Here is a 17,484-nt window from a genome sequence, read left to right as displayed (position 1 = left end):
CTTCTTTTATATAGGGTGGCAATACTCAGGGATGTGATAGGAATGATAAATCGAAGCAAAAACTCTAGTAAACATGGGGTCTAAAAAGTATAAGAGATACGAGCACTTCGATAGTGTGAAACAAACCCCATCCACGGCAAACTCTTTGCTTTTCATATCTTGAGGGGTGGTAATATGGATTAAATCCAGAAAATATGGGCTCTAAGAGCTGTGTTACTTGTTGATCTTCGCTGCTCTGAAACACCCCTCGTCTATCGAACACGTGTACAGAGCTCTTGATGTCTACATTTTAGAGCACACTTATATTTGAATCCTTTGCTTCGATTTATCGCTCTTGTCATATCCATGACGCTAACCGTTCCTCCTGCGGCACAGTGTAGGTGGGAGTCCGATTCTTTAAAGAATCGGGAGTTCACTGGTTATTACGAGGGTCTTTCGGAAAGTAAAGAACGTTTTGTTTCGACATTTGATCGTGTTCCCCCACTACCTCTGTCGACCGATCACTGACCTCGCTACTCGTCCACTTCAGTTTGGCGGTAGCTACTATCCACGACGGTTGCTTAATGCTTAGCCGTGCGACTTTAAATTGTGTGACGAAATAGACGATACCGCCAAGTGTGAGATGCGCATTTTAAACGCGCAAGAGAGATAACTGAGGTTTACGGTAATGTAATGAACGGGGAGTCAGTTCGAAAGTGGTGTATCATGTTTAATGACGGACGGAAGAATGTTCACCGCAAATATCGCTCTAGCTGATTCAAAGCAAGTATTAAAACAAAAATCCAACACAGTTAGTGGACTGCACTCATTCTTTCCATACATTTCACAAACTATGTTGTACGAGATTGTTATTGCAGATCTGAGCCATAGAAAAGGGTGTTCCGGGTGGCTTCCACGAATTTTGTCACCGAATTTTGTCGGGCGAATGCAAAGCGAAACGAATGGCAGCTGCGTTAACATTTTTCAGCCACTAGGGAAAGGATGGTGATGAATATTTGAATCACATTGTCAGTGGTGACGAGATCGGGTAGCTCATGCCACACCAGAAACAAAGCGCCAATCAGTGGAATGCCATCATTCGAAGTCCCCAAAGAAACCGAACAAAGCAAAAGATGAACACCAGAAAGATAATAGTGACGGTGTTTTGGGATCGTAAGGGTTTCCTGCTAGTCGGCTATATGCCTAGAGGTGGGACCATGAATGCGGCGGGCAACTATCAGATTCTTCAACGACTTCGCCGCACCACTAAAAACAAGCGGCGTGGAATACTTACCAGTGGAGTCGACTTCCATCACAACAATGCACGTCCGCAAGCAGCGGGAGTGACACAGGACTTGTTTCAGTGGTTTCAACATTCGCCGTTCAGTCCCATCTTAGCTTGTCATTTACTACCCAGACTGAAAGATTTTTTTTTGAGTGGACAACGCTACAGAAATTATGATGGAACTTAAAAAGAAGCCGTTAATCAGTGTGTAAATAACATCGTGTCTATTGAGTACATAGAAGGCTCGTGGCCACTGAATGTGCAGAAGGCGTAGGGAGCTGATAAAACTCTACTAATTCCTAAATTTGAACGATGACTACGTAGAAAAGTAACTTGGATATCACTGTACGTGAAATACAGTTTCGTTTAGTTATATCAAATAACAATATCTGTAGAGAAAACTCGTTCTTTACTTTCTTCACTTTCCGAATGACCCTTGAGCACTGGAGTGTTAATGTCTCCCGGCTGCCGGCAGGAGTGGCCGAGCGGTTCTAGGCGCTACAGTCTGGTACCGCACGACCGCTGCGGCCGCAGTTACGAATCCTGCCTCGGGCATGGATGTGTGTGATGTCCTTAGGTTAGTTAGGTTTAAGTAGTTCTAAGTTCTAGGGGACTGATGACCTCAGCAGTTAAGTCCCGTATTGCTCAGAGCCATTTTTACTTTCCGAATAACCCTTGAACACTGAAGTCTCCCGGCTGACCTGTGCACCTTCTGCTCTTCCAGACTAGGAAACAGGCACCTGTAGCGCAGGCGGCCACCAACGGCACGGCTAGACCTGGAGGCGGCGAGGCGCCTCCCAGTGGCGGCCCCGGAGGCGGTGGTGAGGGCGAAGGCGGCCCCCAGAAGCCGCCCCCGGCGTCCGAGCGGCTGAGCCCCCGGGTGCGGCCGCACCTCTACGAGCTGCACCTGAAGCCATACCTGGGGGAGGGCACCAACTTCACCTTCATCGGTCACGTCGCCATCACCATCAGCGTCGACGAAGGCACCAGCGCAGACACCGTCGTCTTCCACTCCAAGCAGCTCAACATTTCTGCCGAAGAGGTCGCCATCACAGTCGACAACACCAAGTAGGTGTTTTGATTATACGTATGTTCTCTAAAACGAGTCTTGAAAATCCTTCTTGTGTGACCGATATCAAACCTGTCACGGTCTTTGGCAGCTGATCGTATGAACACCAGAATCCACAAATACAGGGTGGCGCATGAAATGTGTTACCAATTGTTTCTTTCACAATTTATGACGCACATTTGATATCCCGCTGGGATCTCTACAGCAGTACCAGCAGAGCTTGGAAACTTCCTGGCAGATTAAAACTGTGTGCCCGACCGAGACTCGAACTCGGGACCTTTGCCTTTCGCGGGCAAGTGCTCTACCAACTGAGCTACCGTAGCACGACTCACAACCGGTACTCACAGCTTTACTTCTGCCAGTACCTCGTCTCCTACCTTCCAAACTTTACAGAAGCTCTCCTGCGAACCTTGCAGAACTAGCACTCCTGAAAGAAAGGATATTGCGGAGGTAGGAGACGAGGTACTGGCAGAAGTAAAGCTGTGAGTACCGGCCGTGAGTCGTGCTACGGTAGCTCAGTTGTTAGAGCACTTGCCCGCGAAAGGCAAAGGTCCCGAGTTCGAGTCTCGGTCGGGCACACAGTTTTAATCTGCCAGGAAGTTTCATGTCAGCGCACACTCCGCTGTAGAGTGAAAATCTCATTCTGGAAACATCCCCCAGGCTGTGGCTAAGCCATGTCTCCGCAATATCCTTTCTTTCAGGAGTGCTAGTTCTGCAAGGTTCGCAGGAGAGCTTCTGTAAAGTTTGGAAGGTAGGAGACGAGGTACTGGCAGAAGTAAAGCTGTGAGTACCGGCCGTGAGTCGTGCTACGGTAGCTCAGTTGGTAGAGCACTTGCCCGCGAAAGGCAAAGGTCCCGAGTTCGAGTCTCGGTCGGGCACACAGTTTTAATCTGCCAGGAAGTTTCATATCAGCGCACACTCCGCTGCAGAGTGAAAATCTCATTCTGGAGAGCTTGGAAAGTTACGAAATGACGTGTGATTCACGATACTGCCGCTAGGAGACTAGTAAGCAGCAATGGCTTACAATGGAAAACTGACGACACAGCAACGATCGGCAATTGTTACTTTTTCATGAAACGAAAAGCCTTGTTGTGACTCAGAAGCGTTTTAGACAACAGTTTAACACACGATGGGTCCCTTGCAAGAAGACCATTCACAGGTTGTACGATAAATTTTTACAGCAAGGAAGAGTATTGGAAGCGAAGCGACCTCGGCCTAAGCCTGTTCGCCGGAGAATATTGAAGCGGTACAAGTAGCTGTACAGAGAAGTCCCGGGAAATCGTGTAGAAAGGCAGCAGTGCAACTGGGAATATCCAGACGCTCCGTTCAACGCATGCTTATAAGTGACCTCCATATGTACCCATACAAGATGACCTGTGCACAGAAGCTCACTGAAGAACACAAGCAGCAGAGACTACTGTTTGGTCAGTGGGCGGAGGATAGGGAAGAAACCCTCAACTACGTTTGGTTTTCAGACGAGGCGCACTTTAATTTAGACTGTGTGGTTAACAAACAAAATGTACGCTTTTGGACCACTGAAAACCCACAAGTGCTTCATGAACGACATCATTATGCTCCGAGGATTACAGCGTGGGCAGCAGTTTCCAGTCAAGGACTTATTGGACCCTTTTTCTGTGAAGAAACTGCGAACAGCTAGCGTTATTTGAGCATGCTTCGCAATAGCTACGTTCCACAGGTTCTTGCTACTGCCTTGCCCTTTAACACGCAGTGGTTCATGCAAGATGGAGCGAGGCCACATACTGCAAACACTGTGTTGGAGTTTTTACACGAGCATTTCGACATGAGGATCATTTCACTCAGGTTTCCAGGTTGCTTCAATGACAGACCAAATTGGCCCCCCAACTGTCCAGATATCAATCCATATGACTTTTTTCTTTGGGGGTACCTAAAGGGAAAAATTTCCCCGAAACGTCCACGTGATTTAATGGAGCTCAGAAGACACGTGATTTAATGGAGCTCAGAAGACTTATTCTTCAAGCTTGCATTGAAATTACGGAAGACGTGTGCCGTAGGGTAATCACTAACTTCAGTGTTCGTTTGAAGGAAGTTAGGAAACGAAATGGTGGACATATTGAGCATGTGCTGAGTTAGAACAAATCTACATGGACGGCTCTTCATTGTATTTCAGATTGTATTGACAATAAAGTTTATATTCAAAAACAAATAACACATTTTGTGCGCCACCCTGTATTTATTGCCGTTGTTGTCAACTTTGTGGCGTAGCCTACAACTAACTATACCTTTCGTTCGAAATGCAATTTTTATTTTCGTTTTTCTGAAAGCTTGCGCAATTCTGTCGGAAAATGCACTATTGTGTCACATATTTTTTATTTTAGTATGTAATGAAGTTCCATTAAATCACGATCCTTATATTCGTTTGCCTTGGTTACTTGTCTAATCTCACTTAATTCTTTCACCACATCATTAGGGGTGAGTGGCAGTTTTAGCATCTTGCTGATCATCGCTCTGAAGTATGCCCATTTCTGCTTCTTGGGGTGACAGGATTTCGCATTTATGATCGTGTCAGTGGCTGTCGTCTTCCTAAATATGGTAATTTTATGCCTTCCACCCCTTTTAGTTAACCTAAGATCCAAAAACCTTATACTTCCTACTTCTTCCAGTTCCGCTATGTATTTAATTTTCGCGGATCCCACCTATTCTTTCTGCTACCTCGCGTATTGCACTTTCGTCACCTTTTTACAGTAATGAGATGCCGTCTACATAACGTCTGTAATAGACTATTTTTTCGCAGACGTCAGGATTTTGTTCAAAAATCTTCTTTTTGAACTCGTTTACAAATATCTCAGCTAAAGTACCAGACAAACTGTTGCCCATTGCGAGACCGTCCTTCTGATAAAAAATCTTGTCGCTAAACTTAAAATAATTAAAGGACAACATAAGTTCTAAAATTTCCAAAAGTTCTACTGTTTCGCCCTGACTAATCTTCTTATATTTAAGCAAGTTCTTCCATTCAATCTCCATCGTATCGTTTAATGGGACGTTGGTATACAGGTTAACAATGTCAAAAGAAGCCAATTTAGCTCCAGCTGGGATTGGTACATCCTTAATCTCATTTGCAAATTCGTAACTATTCTTGACATCGAATGATTTTTGTAAGTATGCGCTGCTCTTGGTTCCTTGTTGCATTCCCGGTTCAATTTGTAATTGGGCCGCGACGTATTATTAATAATCGGCCGAATCGGTTCCGCTCTCTTATGTAATTTGATATGCGAACGAAGCATAGGAATGGACGGATTCATCATATTTAATCTACGTTTCTCTTTTTCATCTGGAAACCAAAAATTACTGTTCTCAATCGTTTTCCTTATACTTGACTGAAATTTGTTCACAGGATTTCTCTTGGCTTCAACTATGTTATTATATGCAAGAAATTTTTCAGTTTTTTGGGTGTAATCTCAATCATAAATTACGACAACCAAATTTTCGTTGTCAGCCCTCGTAACTAAAGCACTTTCCATTTCCAATTTTTGATTTAGGCTTTTAAGTGCTTCTAAACGTTTTGTGACCTACTTTGGATATGCATTTGTCAGTTTTTACTGCTATATCCATTTGATCAAATTTATTGAGTTTAGCCACGTCACAAGCAACTTTTACCTCCGCAACAGTATTTTTAATTACGTCTGGGCTCAATTTAGGAGTAATTCTAAAATTTAAACCCTTATTCAGAAGATCCATTTCATTACTCTTCATTTTTATGTACGCAAGATTAACCACTGTGCGCAAATTGATGTTTGCCTCCCCGCATGTTGTCTATTCTAACATTATTCTTCGTCTGTAAATTGGAAGTTTTCTTACAATATCTCATTGCCATCTTTTTCTGTTCATTGTCCACTGCATTATTAACACCTTTGAAAACACAAGAGAACTTTAATGGCGAGAGTAACGTGCCTAAAAGTAACTCAAGTCTGAATGCTTCCAAATTACACTTTTCTTTATTCTTCAATGTTTACCTGATGTCAGCCCTTATCCAGAGAATCCCACGTTTGCGTTTCACACGTACTGCTGCTGCAGAATTATTATTAATTCTCACATTGTCGTATTAGGAACAATCTCCTCATCCAAACAGAATTTTTTAAACGTTATTTCCATTGTATCTTTCATAATGCGCATTTCCCCATTCTTGGCTTAACTTGGCACAAACTTATCAGTTGAACACACAAAGTCTGAAAATGAGTCCGTGACCATATTTTTGGCACTTTATTTGACAGGTCCGTCTTGATCACAGAAATTTTTACACTTCACTATTACCAATTTCGGCTACTGCCATCTTCAGATCTGCTACAAAGAAAATATTGTGTAACCAAATAAGTTCAGTTTGCTTACGCTAAATCTATAAAAGTCTTGGTGCCACATAAGAAAGACAATAAGTGTTTACATGATTAACAACCATACATACCATACAATATTCTTCTATAGTATCAACGTCAAGCTAAACATGTAGATACATAGTAAGTGCTGGTGATGATCAGAATGCGTCTGGTATTTATACCAGGAAACTGATGCCAGCAGAGGGCACTATAGCTAGGGTACATGATAAGCCAGTGTCGCAAATGTAATGGTTACAATGCGGTGTGCTTAGTCATTAAGGAAGGAGCGACTTGGAAGTGTTGAACAATGAGGTGAGAGGTTTGTGGTCAGTCATCTAGTAAAATTTTCTGCCATATAAGTATTGGTGGAATTTGGTCACCCCATATATGACAGCAAGAGCGTCCTTCTCAATCTGCAAGTAGTTTTGTTGAGGAGTTTGGATGCGAAGGGGATTGCCCTGTAAAACTTCCCAGGCCTTTGTACATAACAGCGCCAATCCCGTAAAAGGGATTGGCTGGGCGGGACCACAATACATCAAACAACCAGCATCTTTAAATTTCTGAAATGCGACGTGACACTCCTTGGTTCACTCCTTCGGAAAGTTCTTTCGTTGAGGATGATGCAATGGAGCTCCAATCTGTGCAGCGCTCAGAATGAACCGAGTGTAATAAGTCAATTTACCCAACACAGCTTAAGACTTTCACTTTCGTTCGTAGGAGCTCGGAGGTCCTTGTTTGGCGGCTAAATGGGACTGCAAAGGGTGGACTCTTGGCTGTTGATCGTGTGTCCTAAATATTCAGTAACATTCTGGAAGAAGGAGCATTTGTCTTTATTACACTTTAATCCAGCATCTGCGATCACTTGAAACAATTTCCCGGGATTGGAAAGATGTTTATTGGGAGAAAAACCCAAAACTACTATGTCATCCAAATAGTTTGAACAAGAAGGAACTGTACCTGTCAGCTGTAACAAGCACCGTTGATTGCAGGTGCGGATTCACTGCCGAAGGAAATCTGAAAAACTTAGGCAATCCCATGTGGGTGTTGATGGTTGGCTCAGAGCACTATGGGTCTGAGGTCATCAGTCCCCGAGAGCTTAGAACTACTTAAACCTAACTAACCTAAGGACATCACACACATCCATGCCCGAGGCAGGATTCGAATCTGCGACTGTAGTGGTCGCGCGGTTCCAGAATGAAGCGCCTAGAACCTCCCGGCCACATCGGCCGGCGTGGGTGTTGGATCATAAGAGCATGTTGTGACTGTTCATCCAAGGGAAGCTCCAAATCGCGATGATCAATCTTGGAAAATAAGCGATCTTATCAGATTTGTCCGTGAGTTCTTCAGAGACACGCGGGATTAGACGAGCGGTCTTGGGCGCAGAAGTCATGGACTGTGCGGCTGGTCCCAGCGGAGGTTCGAGTCCTCCCTCGGGCATGGGTGTGCTTGTTTGTCCATAGGATAATTTAGGCTAAGTAGTGTGTAAGCTTAGGGACTGATGACGTTAATTCTTCAGAACGTGGCGCAGGAAAAAAGTCAGTTACAGTCTGTGGGTTTGCTGTTGCCTTGAAATCTGCACACAAGTGTAATCCGTTTGAACGTTTCTTTATAATCACCAAAGGTGATGATCACTGACTGCCTACTACTGGGGAAACCACGCCATTGTCCTGCCACGGTAAGAGTTCTTGTGCCGCCTAATTATTGACAGCGTGAGAGGCCGGCTGTGCTTGGCAAAACTGCGGTTGTGCATTGTCTTCTATGATAACGTGAGCTTCAAAATTATGGGCTTTAGATCATCTTGAAAAATGTCACGAAATCTTTCACAAAAGGCACAAAAGAGTTTGCTGAGAGAACATTGTCTTGATTTTGGAAACCAATCAAAAGAATCCGTGCCAAAAAGGTATTCAGTGTCACGTGAGCACAGCACTGTGAATGAAATTTTTTTATAATGAGGCGAAGAGTGGCTGGTAGGTTGCAAATAACTAGCACAGGAATGTGATGGCCACAGTAACCAGAAAGAGATGCCTGTCACTTACGTAGCTTGGGCTTGCCAAACCGTTTGTAACTGTTTCCGTGCAACAGGCTCACAGGCGAAGCAGTGTCCAACTTCATGCGTATTTTGCGATTGGGAATCTGCAGAATAACAATTTATTTTCCTGAAGCTGAAGACGAGAATCGTGGGACTTCTTCGTTATTGCACTTGATTTGAACTGTGTTACACGAAAGTCATTACTGGCTTGAAAGAAACTGCATTGATATCCATTGACTTGAGACTTTAGAGAACTTGCAAAGACGTGTTGGACTTCCGTTTTTGCAGAAAGACAGCTTAAACGTGACCGTCTTTGCCACAGTGATAGCACTTAGCGTCACGGCAAGTACATGCATGTCGCTTTTGGGCTGTAAAACAGCAAAGACAAGATGTGACACCACTAGTTTGCTGCCTAGCACACTGAGTCTGTTTACGTTTCCGCCGTGGATGAGACTTCACGCGATGCGACGCACGATCCATGATAACAACGTGTTTACTACACTACTGGCCATTAAAATTGCTACACCAAGAAGAAATGCAGATGATAAATGGGTATTCATTGGACAAATATATTATACCAGAACTGACGTGTGATTACATTTTCACGCAATTTGTGTGCATAGATCCTGAGAAAACAGTACCCAGAACAACCACCTCTGTCCGTAATAACGGCCTTGATACGCCTGGGCATTGAGTCAAACAGACGGCGTGTACAGCTGCCCATACAGCTTCAACACGATACCACTGTTCATCAGGAGTAGTGACTGGCGTATTGTGACGAGCCAGTTGCTCGGCCACCATTGACCAGACGTTTTCAATTGGTGAGAGATCTGGAGAATGTACTGGCCAGGCCAGCCGTCGAACATTTTCTGTATCCAGAAAGGCACGTACAGGACCTGCAACATGCGGTCGTGCATTATGCTGCTGAAATGTAGGGTTTCGCAGGGATCGAATGAAGGGTAGAGCCACGGGTCGTGAAAGATCTGAAATGTAACGTCAATGCGAACAAGATGTGACCGAGACGTGCAACCAATGGCACCCCCATACCATCACGCCGGGTATGGAACTGACGAAAACATGCTTCCAATGTGCGTTCACCGCGATGTCGCCAAACACGGATGCGACCATAATGATGCTGTAAACAGATCCTAGATTCATCCGAAAAAATTACGTTTTGCCATTCGTGCACCCAGGTTCGTCGTTGAGTACACCATCGCAGGCGCTCCTGTCTGTGATGCAGCGTCAAGGGTAACTTCAGCTGGTAGTCCATGCTGCTGCAAACGTCGTCGAACTGTTCGTGCAGATGGTTGTTGTTTTGCAAATGCCCCATCTGTTGACTCAGGGATTGAGACGTAGCTGCACGATCCGTTACAGCCATGCGGATAAGATGCCTGTCATCTCGACTGCTAGTGATACGAGACCGTTGGGATCCAGCACGGCGTTCCGTATTACCCTCCTGAACCCACCAATCCCATATTCTGCTAACAGTCATTGGATCTCGACCAACGCGAGCAGTAATGTCGCGATACGATAAACCGCAATCGCGAAAGGCTACAATCCGACCTTTATCAAAGTCGGAAACATGGTGGTACGCATTTCTCCTCCTTACACGAGGCATCACAACAACGTTTCACCAGGCAACGCCGGTGAACTGCTGTTTGTGTATGAGAAATCAGTTGGAAAGTTTGCTCATGTCAGCACGTTGTAGGTGTCGGCACCGGCGCCAACCTTGTGTGAATGGTGTGAAAAGCTAATCATTTGCATATCACAGCATCTTCTTCCTGTCGGTTAAATTTCGCGTCTGTAGCACGTCATCTTCGTGGTGTAGCAGTTTTAATGGCCAGTAGTGTTCTACTACTTCGTATTGGTCATGGTGACGGTGACGATTGTTTGGCGTTTTTGACTGGGGATATGCATCTGGGGAAGCTCGACCGGCGAACCGCAAGTCTTTTCTATTGACGCCACATTGGGCGCCTTGCGTGTCGATGATGAAATTGTAACGGGGACAACATAATACGCAGTCCCCGAGCGAAGAAAATCTCCGGCCCAGCCGAGAGTCGGGGAACTGAATCCGGGCCCACTGCATGGGAGTTAGACGGGCTCACCACTCGGCTAAATGGGCGGATTCCATATTGCAAATACTAGGATTGGAATCTTAATAGAGGTAACTATTTATTTACAGCTCGTACAAAATAGATAGGTGTGTCAAAGTTTTACTGACCTTCAAAGTAGTCACCAGCATTGTGTATAACCCGTTGTCAGCGATCTGGAAATCGTAGGATACTCTTAGCAGTGCCAGTTGTGTTGACAGGTCGAGCGGCGCGGTCTATTGCCCGACGAATTTGTAGCAGTTCTGAAGCGAATGCCATGAAATGTTTCCTTCAGATTAGGAATTGAGTAGAACTCTCGAGGGCTTCAGTCAGGGGAGTGCAGTAGGTGGTATAGCACTTAGCAGCCCCATAAGTCCAATCAGTAACAGCTTGCACTGTACGTGCTTGAGCATTGTCCTGCAAAATGATGGTCAGGTCCTGCAGAAAGTGGTGGTGGTGTGTTGGGGCTTATGGGCGCTCAACATCGAGGTCATCAGCGCCCTGACACACATTAAAAGGAACGAATGTGGACAGACCTAAGAAAACTAAAGCACACACTCAAAGAAAGCAGGAAAAGAAGGAAAATGCTACATAAGAAAGTAAAACCTAAGGAAAGGGGAAACATAGCAACAAGAATGTCACAGGAAATTGTTATTGGCTGGCCACTTACATAAAATATGGGCGAGCTTGTCACACTGTGAGCGAATTAAAATCCTCTCCCTAAAATCTTTGTAAAAACATTTGACAGGGCACAGAACTTTAAAACTTTAGCCACATTCGTCCGAGTGTTGCCTAAAAGAGATGGCAGGTCCGCTGGCAAGTCAGCCGCGACCTGCTGGTCAGAAAATAAAACGCAATCCAATAAAACGTGGCGCACAGTGACCTGGACGCCGCAAGCACCACAAATTGGAGGGTCCTCTCGCCGGAGCAGGAAGCAGTGCGTCATAGGGCTGTGGCCTATTCGAAGCCGAGTGAGGAGAACCCCGTCCCGTCGATGGGGCTGAAAGGAAGTACACCACACACGCGTTGTGGGCTCGACTATACGGAGCTTATTGTCAGTCACTTCCAGCCACTCATCCTCCCACCGACGCATGACCCGTGAGCTCAACAGCGAGGTGAGTGCGTGCAAGGGGATAGCACACTGAGATACTTGTGGGGCGAGACAGGCCTCCTTGGCTGCGAGATCTGCCCTTTCATTCCCAGCAATGCCGACATGCCCCGGAACCCAGCAGAAAGCTACAACCTTCTCCAGTCGCTGTAGTCGGAGGAGGGCATCCTGGATGGTCTGGACAAATTTCATCACTTCTGTCTCTAAGCTGGTCGTAGGTTGTGTTCCAAAAATGAACAGCATACAGACGGCACATACGTAAAAGCTAAATATCGCCGGCATACTTCGCACTACAGAATTACTCTTTGCTTCCTATGTGCAACTCTCCAGAAACAGAATCCAAAACTCGCAGTGAGCGAGATGACGCAGTGGTTAACACACTGGACTCGCATTCGGGAGGACGACATTTCAAACCCGCGTCTGGCCATCCTGATTTAGATTTTCCGTGATTTCCCTAAACCGCTTCAGGCAGACGTCGGTATGGTTCCTTCTGAAGGGCACGGCTGACTTACTTCCCCATCCTTCGTTAATCCAATGCCTAATAGGGAAGTTTCCAAGTCGGCAACTTCGAGGTCTTCCACTAACCAGGGAATCGAGCGACGTGGACTCAGCGTAGGTTTTCTGCCGAAAGACCACCGTGTTCAGATTCCCGCGCCTTATTTACAGGGGTTGGACAGAAATATGGGCCGCGCGGGGTAGCCGCGCGGTTTTGGGCGTCCTGTCACGGTTCGCGCGGCTCCTCCCATCGGAGGTTCGAGTTCTCCCTCGAGCATGGGTGTGTGTGTGTTGTCCTCAGCGTAAGTTAGATTAATTAGTGTGTAAGCTTAGGGACCGATGACCTCAGCAGTTTGGTCCCATAAGATCTTACCATAAATTTCCGAAAATATGGAAACATCCCAAATGCAACACATTTCCATGCTTGATACGTGTAGGAAAACCGTCGACATTCAAAACAGATTCCAGTCGTTACGGAACGCATAAATACAGGTGCTGTATGGTTTTCAAGAGAATCTAAAACCTTCTTCACGCAAAATTTGATGTAATGATGATGGTGGTGGATAGTGACCACGCACAGTTCTCTGCCATGCACACCACAAAGGCACAATAATATTCAGATATGGTGACTATGGTGGGCAGGGAAGGTGCGGAATTCGTCCTCGTATTCCCAAAATCAGTCCTGCGTTCTCGTATTCCCAAAATCAGTCCTGGACGGTGCGAGCTGTCTCTTGGAACCCACCATCGACACTGGGGAACAAGTATTCTACCATGGGCTGTACCTGATCAGGCAAAGCGCTATTACAGTCTTTGTCAACAATGCGACCTAGGTGAGTAACCGTGGAGTCTATGGAATACCATGAATGGCTGCCCACATCATCACCGAAACTGTCATGTTTCGAGCTTGACAGCATCCAGTCTGCATCGTACGGTTGGGACTACACCAGACGTAAACTCGGCCAGAAGTTGGAAACAATCTGAAACAAAGCTCATCCGATCAAATGACTTTCTGCCATTGATCCACAGTCCATCACACGGCATCACGGTTTCCTCTTACGGACATTTGTATCAGTTATGTGTTGTTTCGTAAGTTCGCCGGCCGTGTGGCCGAGCCGTTCTAGACGCTTCAGTCTGGAACCGCGCAACCGCTACGGTCGCAGGTTCGAATCCTGCTTCGGGCATGTGATGTCCTTAGGTTAGTTAGGTTTAAGTAGTTCTAAATTCTAGGCGACTGGTGACCTCAGATGTTAAGTCCCATAGTGCTCAGACCATTTGAACCATTTTTTCGTAAGTTCGTGCCTATTGAGTTGTTTTGGTGCTGACAGGGTTCACAAATGCGACATTCAGCTATATAGCGACTTCTGCAGTTGTCCTCTTTATTTTTCGTCACAGTCCTCCTCGTTGACCTTTTGACACGATCACTCAACTTCCTGGCTCCAATATGTGTGGAGATAGGGCAAAAACGTGTTTTCCTAGCTCCTGGGATAGAGGTTCCACTGCATGACAAGCATGTTGGTTCAGCCTTCCAAGTCAACCTGCTTTGCTGGGCAGCTTACGTGTCACAGGCAGGAAACAGTTTCCTGGGCCCCAACAGGTGATCTGTCCAGCACGACAGGCATTCTGTGGGAGTAGCATCAACCTACTTTATTGAACTGTATTGTAGCAGCTACGCTTGCCAATGACCTGGGATACGAATAGTTTTGATGGGTGGAGGAGGTCATGGACGAAGGGGGAGATGCATGAGGTAGGTGGAAGATATAGGGGGATAGTGGGCAGGTGGAAAAGGAGGAGGAGGAGGTAGAAATGGAGACAGAGGGAGGGGTAGGAAGATATGGTCAAGGGGGTGAGAGGACGGATGGACGGACCGACACACACACACACACACACACACACACACACACACACATTCATCCGCGTTGTGACATAGTGTATCATGTTTTACAGATTTCCCTGTATCGGGTGTAAATCTTCGATGAGCTCCTCTTGCAACACCAAACACTTCGTCTCCCTTGGCTACAGAAGAACCCACCACACGAGCACCGACAATTTTCCCCGCGTCCTAATTCACTTAGCTCCAGCACAGTGCACTCAAAACTACACAGAAATCGATTACCGACAGGAGCTTTTAGGACGGGTCCGGTGACCAGCGTCCTGGTGGAGGCTGGTGTCCCTCCACTGCAGATCAGACGTGCGCAACTGCTCGCCAGTTACGCAGCACACATTCATGGTTGCCCTGAACATCCGAATTACCGTCTCCTTTTCCCGCCCGCGGCAGTCCATCTCCAGCATCGGTGGCCCAGATCGGGGCTAACGATTGCGATTCGCGCGCGGCCCCTTCTCTCCGAACTGGAGTCCTTTCCTTTAGCACCTCTACGAGTACTTGCGGTCCGTTCGCCTCCATGGTGTACGCCTCGGCCGCAGCTTCGTCTAGACCTTTTGCATGGCCCCAAGGACTCCGTTAACCTCACCGCTCTCGGCTGTCACTTCCTCTCGATTCTTGACGTGTTCCGAAGCGGTTTACACCGACGGCTCAACGGCTGATGGTCACATAGGCCTCGCATATGTTCATGGAGGACATATTGAGCAGCACTCCTTTACCAGTTGACTGCAGTGTTTTGACTGCAGAGCTGGCGGCCATATCTAGTGCTCTTGAGTACATCCGCTCATGCCCAGGCGAGTCATTTCTCCTGTGTACTGACTCATTGAGCAGCCTACAAGCTATCGACCAGTGCTAACCTCGCCACCCTCAGGTAGCGTCCATTCAGGAGTCCACCTATGAGACTATGAATGTGTGGAAGTCTTCCATGCAGGCCTTTCGCAGGAAATCAGTTGACCTCTGTCGGCTCCGCATTGGCCATACGTGGCTAATGTGTGGTTACCTGAGAACCCACCTCAGTGTCGCTGTGGCTCCCAAATGACAGTCGCCCACCTCCTGCTGGACTGCCTACTTTTATCCGTTCTGCGGCAGACTTTTAACTTTCCCAGCACCCTTCCTTCGGTGCTGGGCGACAATGCCTCCACAGCAGTTTTAGTTTTACGTTTTATCCGTGAGAGTGGATTTTATACTTCTGTGTAGGTTTTGGCGCATGTACTTTGTCCCTCCGTGCCCTCCACCCTAGTGCTTTTAGGATGGAGGTTTTAATGTGTTGTAGAGCGGCTGGCTTTCCCTTTTTATTCTCGTGGTTGGCCGCCAACTGTAATCTGCTTTCTTGTTTTACTCTGTTCCGTTTCTCGCTCTCTGTTTTCTTGTCCTCTTTTGTTCCTTTTATTGTTCGTAGCCTTCCCTTGGTTCTTGTGGTTTTTCGTTTCGCCCGTTTTATTCTCACACTTGTGGCATTGTTTTATTAGGAACAAGAGACCGATGACCTCGTAGTTTGGTCCCTTCTCCCGCCTCTAAACTAGCCAACCAACTACACAGAAAACTGTTCTGATCCCGACCAGCACTTGCAACGTATTGAGGACATTGCGCAAGTGCCGTTCGTGGTCCAGTACAACAGCTCAACCTGCAGACTTGGCGAGCATCTGCATTAACATTCGAGCGTGCATGTCTTGCGGTGATCAAAAAGTCAGTATAAATTTGAAAACTGAATAAATCACGGAATAATGTAGATAGAGAGGTACACATTGACACACATGCTTGGAATGACATGGGGTTTTATTAGAACCAAAAAAATACAAAAGTTCAAAAAATGTCCGACAGATGGCGCTTCATCTGATCAGAATAGCAATAATTAACATAACAAAGTAAGACAAAGCAAAGATGATGTTCTTTCCAGGAAATGCTCAATATGCCCACCATCATTCCTCAACAATAGCTGTAGTGGAGGAATAATGTTGTGAACAGCACAGTAAAGCATGTCCGGAGTTATGGTGAGGCGTTGGCGTCTGATGTCTTTCAGCGTCCCTAGAGATGTCGGTCGATCACGATACACTTGCGACTTCAGGTAACCCCAAAGCCAACTGAGGTCTGGGGACCTGGGAGGCCAAGCATGACGAAAGTGGCGGCTGAGCACACGATCATCACCAAACGACGCGCGCAAGAGATCTTTATATATGAAGACAGTACTGCTGATGACCGTGCAGCTTTTCCCTGGAATAAATGATGACTAACCGAAACCCTCAGCTGCCGACAGGTGTTGTTGATATACCTCGATGTGGACAGTTGAAAATGTGTGCCCCGACCAAACTCTTACGGGAATCGCCAAAGCGTGCGCGAGTAATGAGCGGATGGGTAAATGTCTATAAGGTACATTACATATGTAGAATTGTGGACAGTTGGGAATGTGAGTCTCACGGGAAGTGTGCAAGGGATAAGTCACTGCAGTCGCGCTATTCATCTGTGTCCTCGGTGGCTCAGATGGATAGAGCGTCTGCCATGTAAGCAGGAGATCCCGGGTTCGAGTCCCGGTCGGGGCACACATTTTAAACTGTTCACATCGAGGTATATCAACAACACCTGTCGGCAGCTGAGGGTTTCAGTTAGTCATCAAGAGATCTTTCACGCGTCTAGCAATTTGGGGTGAAGCGCCATCCTGCATAAACGTCGTACATTCCAGCAGGTGTTTATCAGCCAGGCTGGGGAAGATGCGATTCTGTAACATATCGGCGTACCTCTCACCACGGTAGCAGTTACAAAACCAGAATCACGCATTTCCTCGAAGAAAAAAGGTCCGATAACGGTAGGTGTGGTAAATCCAACCCATAGCGTGACTTTCTCGTCGTGAATTGGAGGATTTTCGGTAGCCCAAATTCGGCAGTTCTGGGCGTTGACAGACCCTCGGAGCGTGAAATGAGCTTCGTCGGTCCACAACACGTTACTCAACCAATCATCATCTTCCGCCATCTTTTGAAACGCCCACACTGCAAATGCCCTCCGCTTCACTAAATCGCCAGGTAACAGTTCATGATGCCGATGGATTTTGTACGGATAGCATCGGAGGGTACGCCTCAGTGCCAAGCAAACAGTAGTGTGTGGAATGCCCCGTGCTTAGACGAACCCGCTACAGTCTCCATTTCTTCCTGAACTGTCTCAGCAGCATTACGCCTTGTGCTCGGTCGGCCACTGCGGGGTCTATCGTCT

General features: G+C 46.6%; 1 protein-coding gene across 1 annotated transcript in view; it reads left to right on the top strand.

Moving 5' to 3' along the window:
• The window catches only part of LOC126214857 (aminopeptidase N-like), a 235,715-nt gene that overhangs the window by 22,240 nt on the left and 195,991 nt on the right, over window positions 1-17,484 (top strand). Inside the window, exon 2 of the mRNA XM_049941492.1 lies at window positions 1,989-2,332. Within this exon, the coding sequence (XP_049797449.1) occupies window positions 1,989-2,332 (344 nt within the window). The remainder of the gene's footprint in view (window positions 1-1,988; window positions 2,333-17,484) is intronic.

Source organism: Schistocerca nitens, chromosome 12 (genome assembly GCF_023898315.1).
Source record: "Schistocerca nitens isolate TAMUIC-IGC-003100 chromosome 12, iqSchNite1.1, whole genome shotgun sequence".
Classification (NCBI taxonomy): Eukaryota; Metazoa; Arthropoda; class Insecta; order Orthoptera; family Acrididae; genus Schistocerca; species Schistocerca nitens.
Note: the sequence above shows the minus strand (reverse complement) of the source record. Positions and strands in the feature narration are given on the sequence as shown.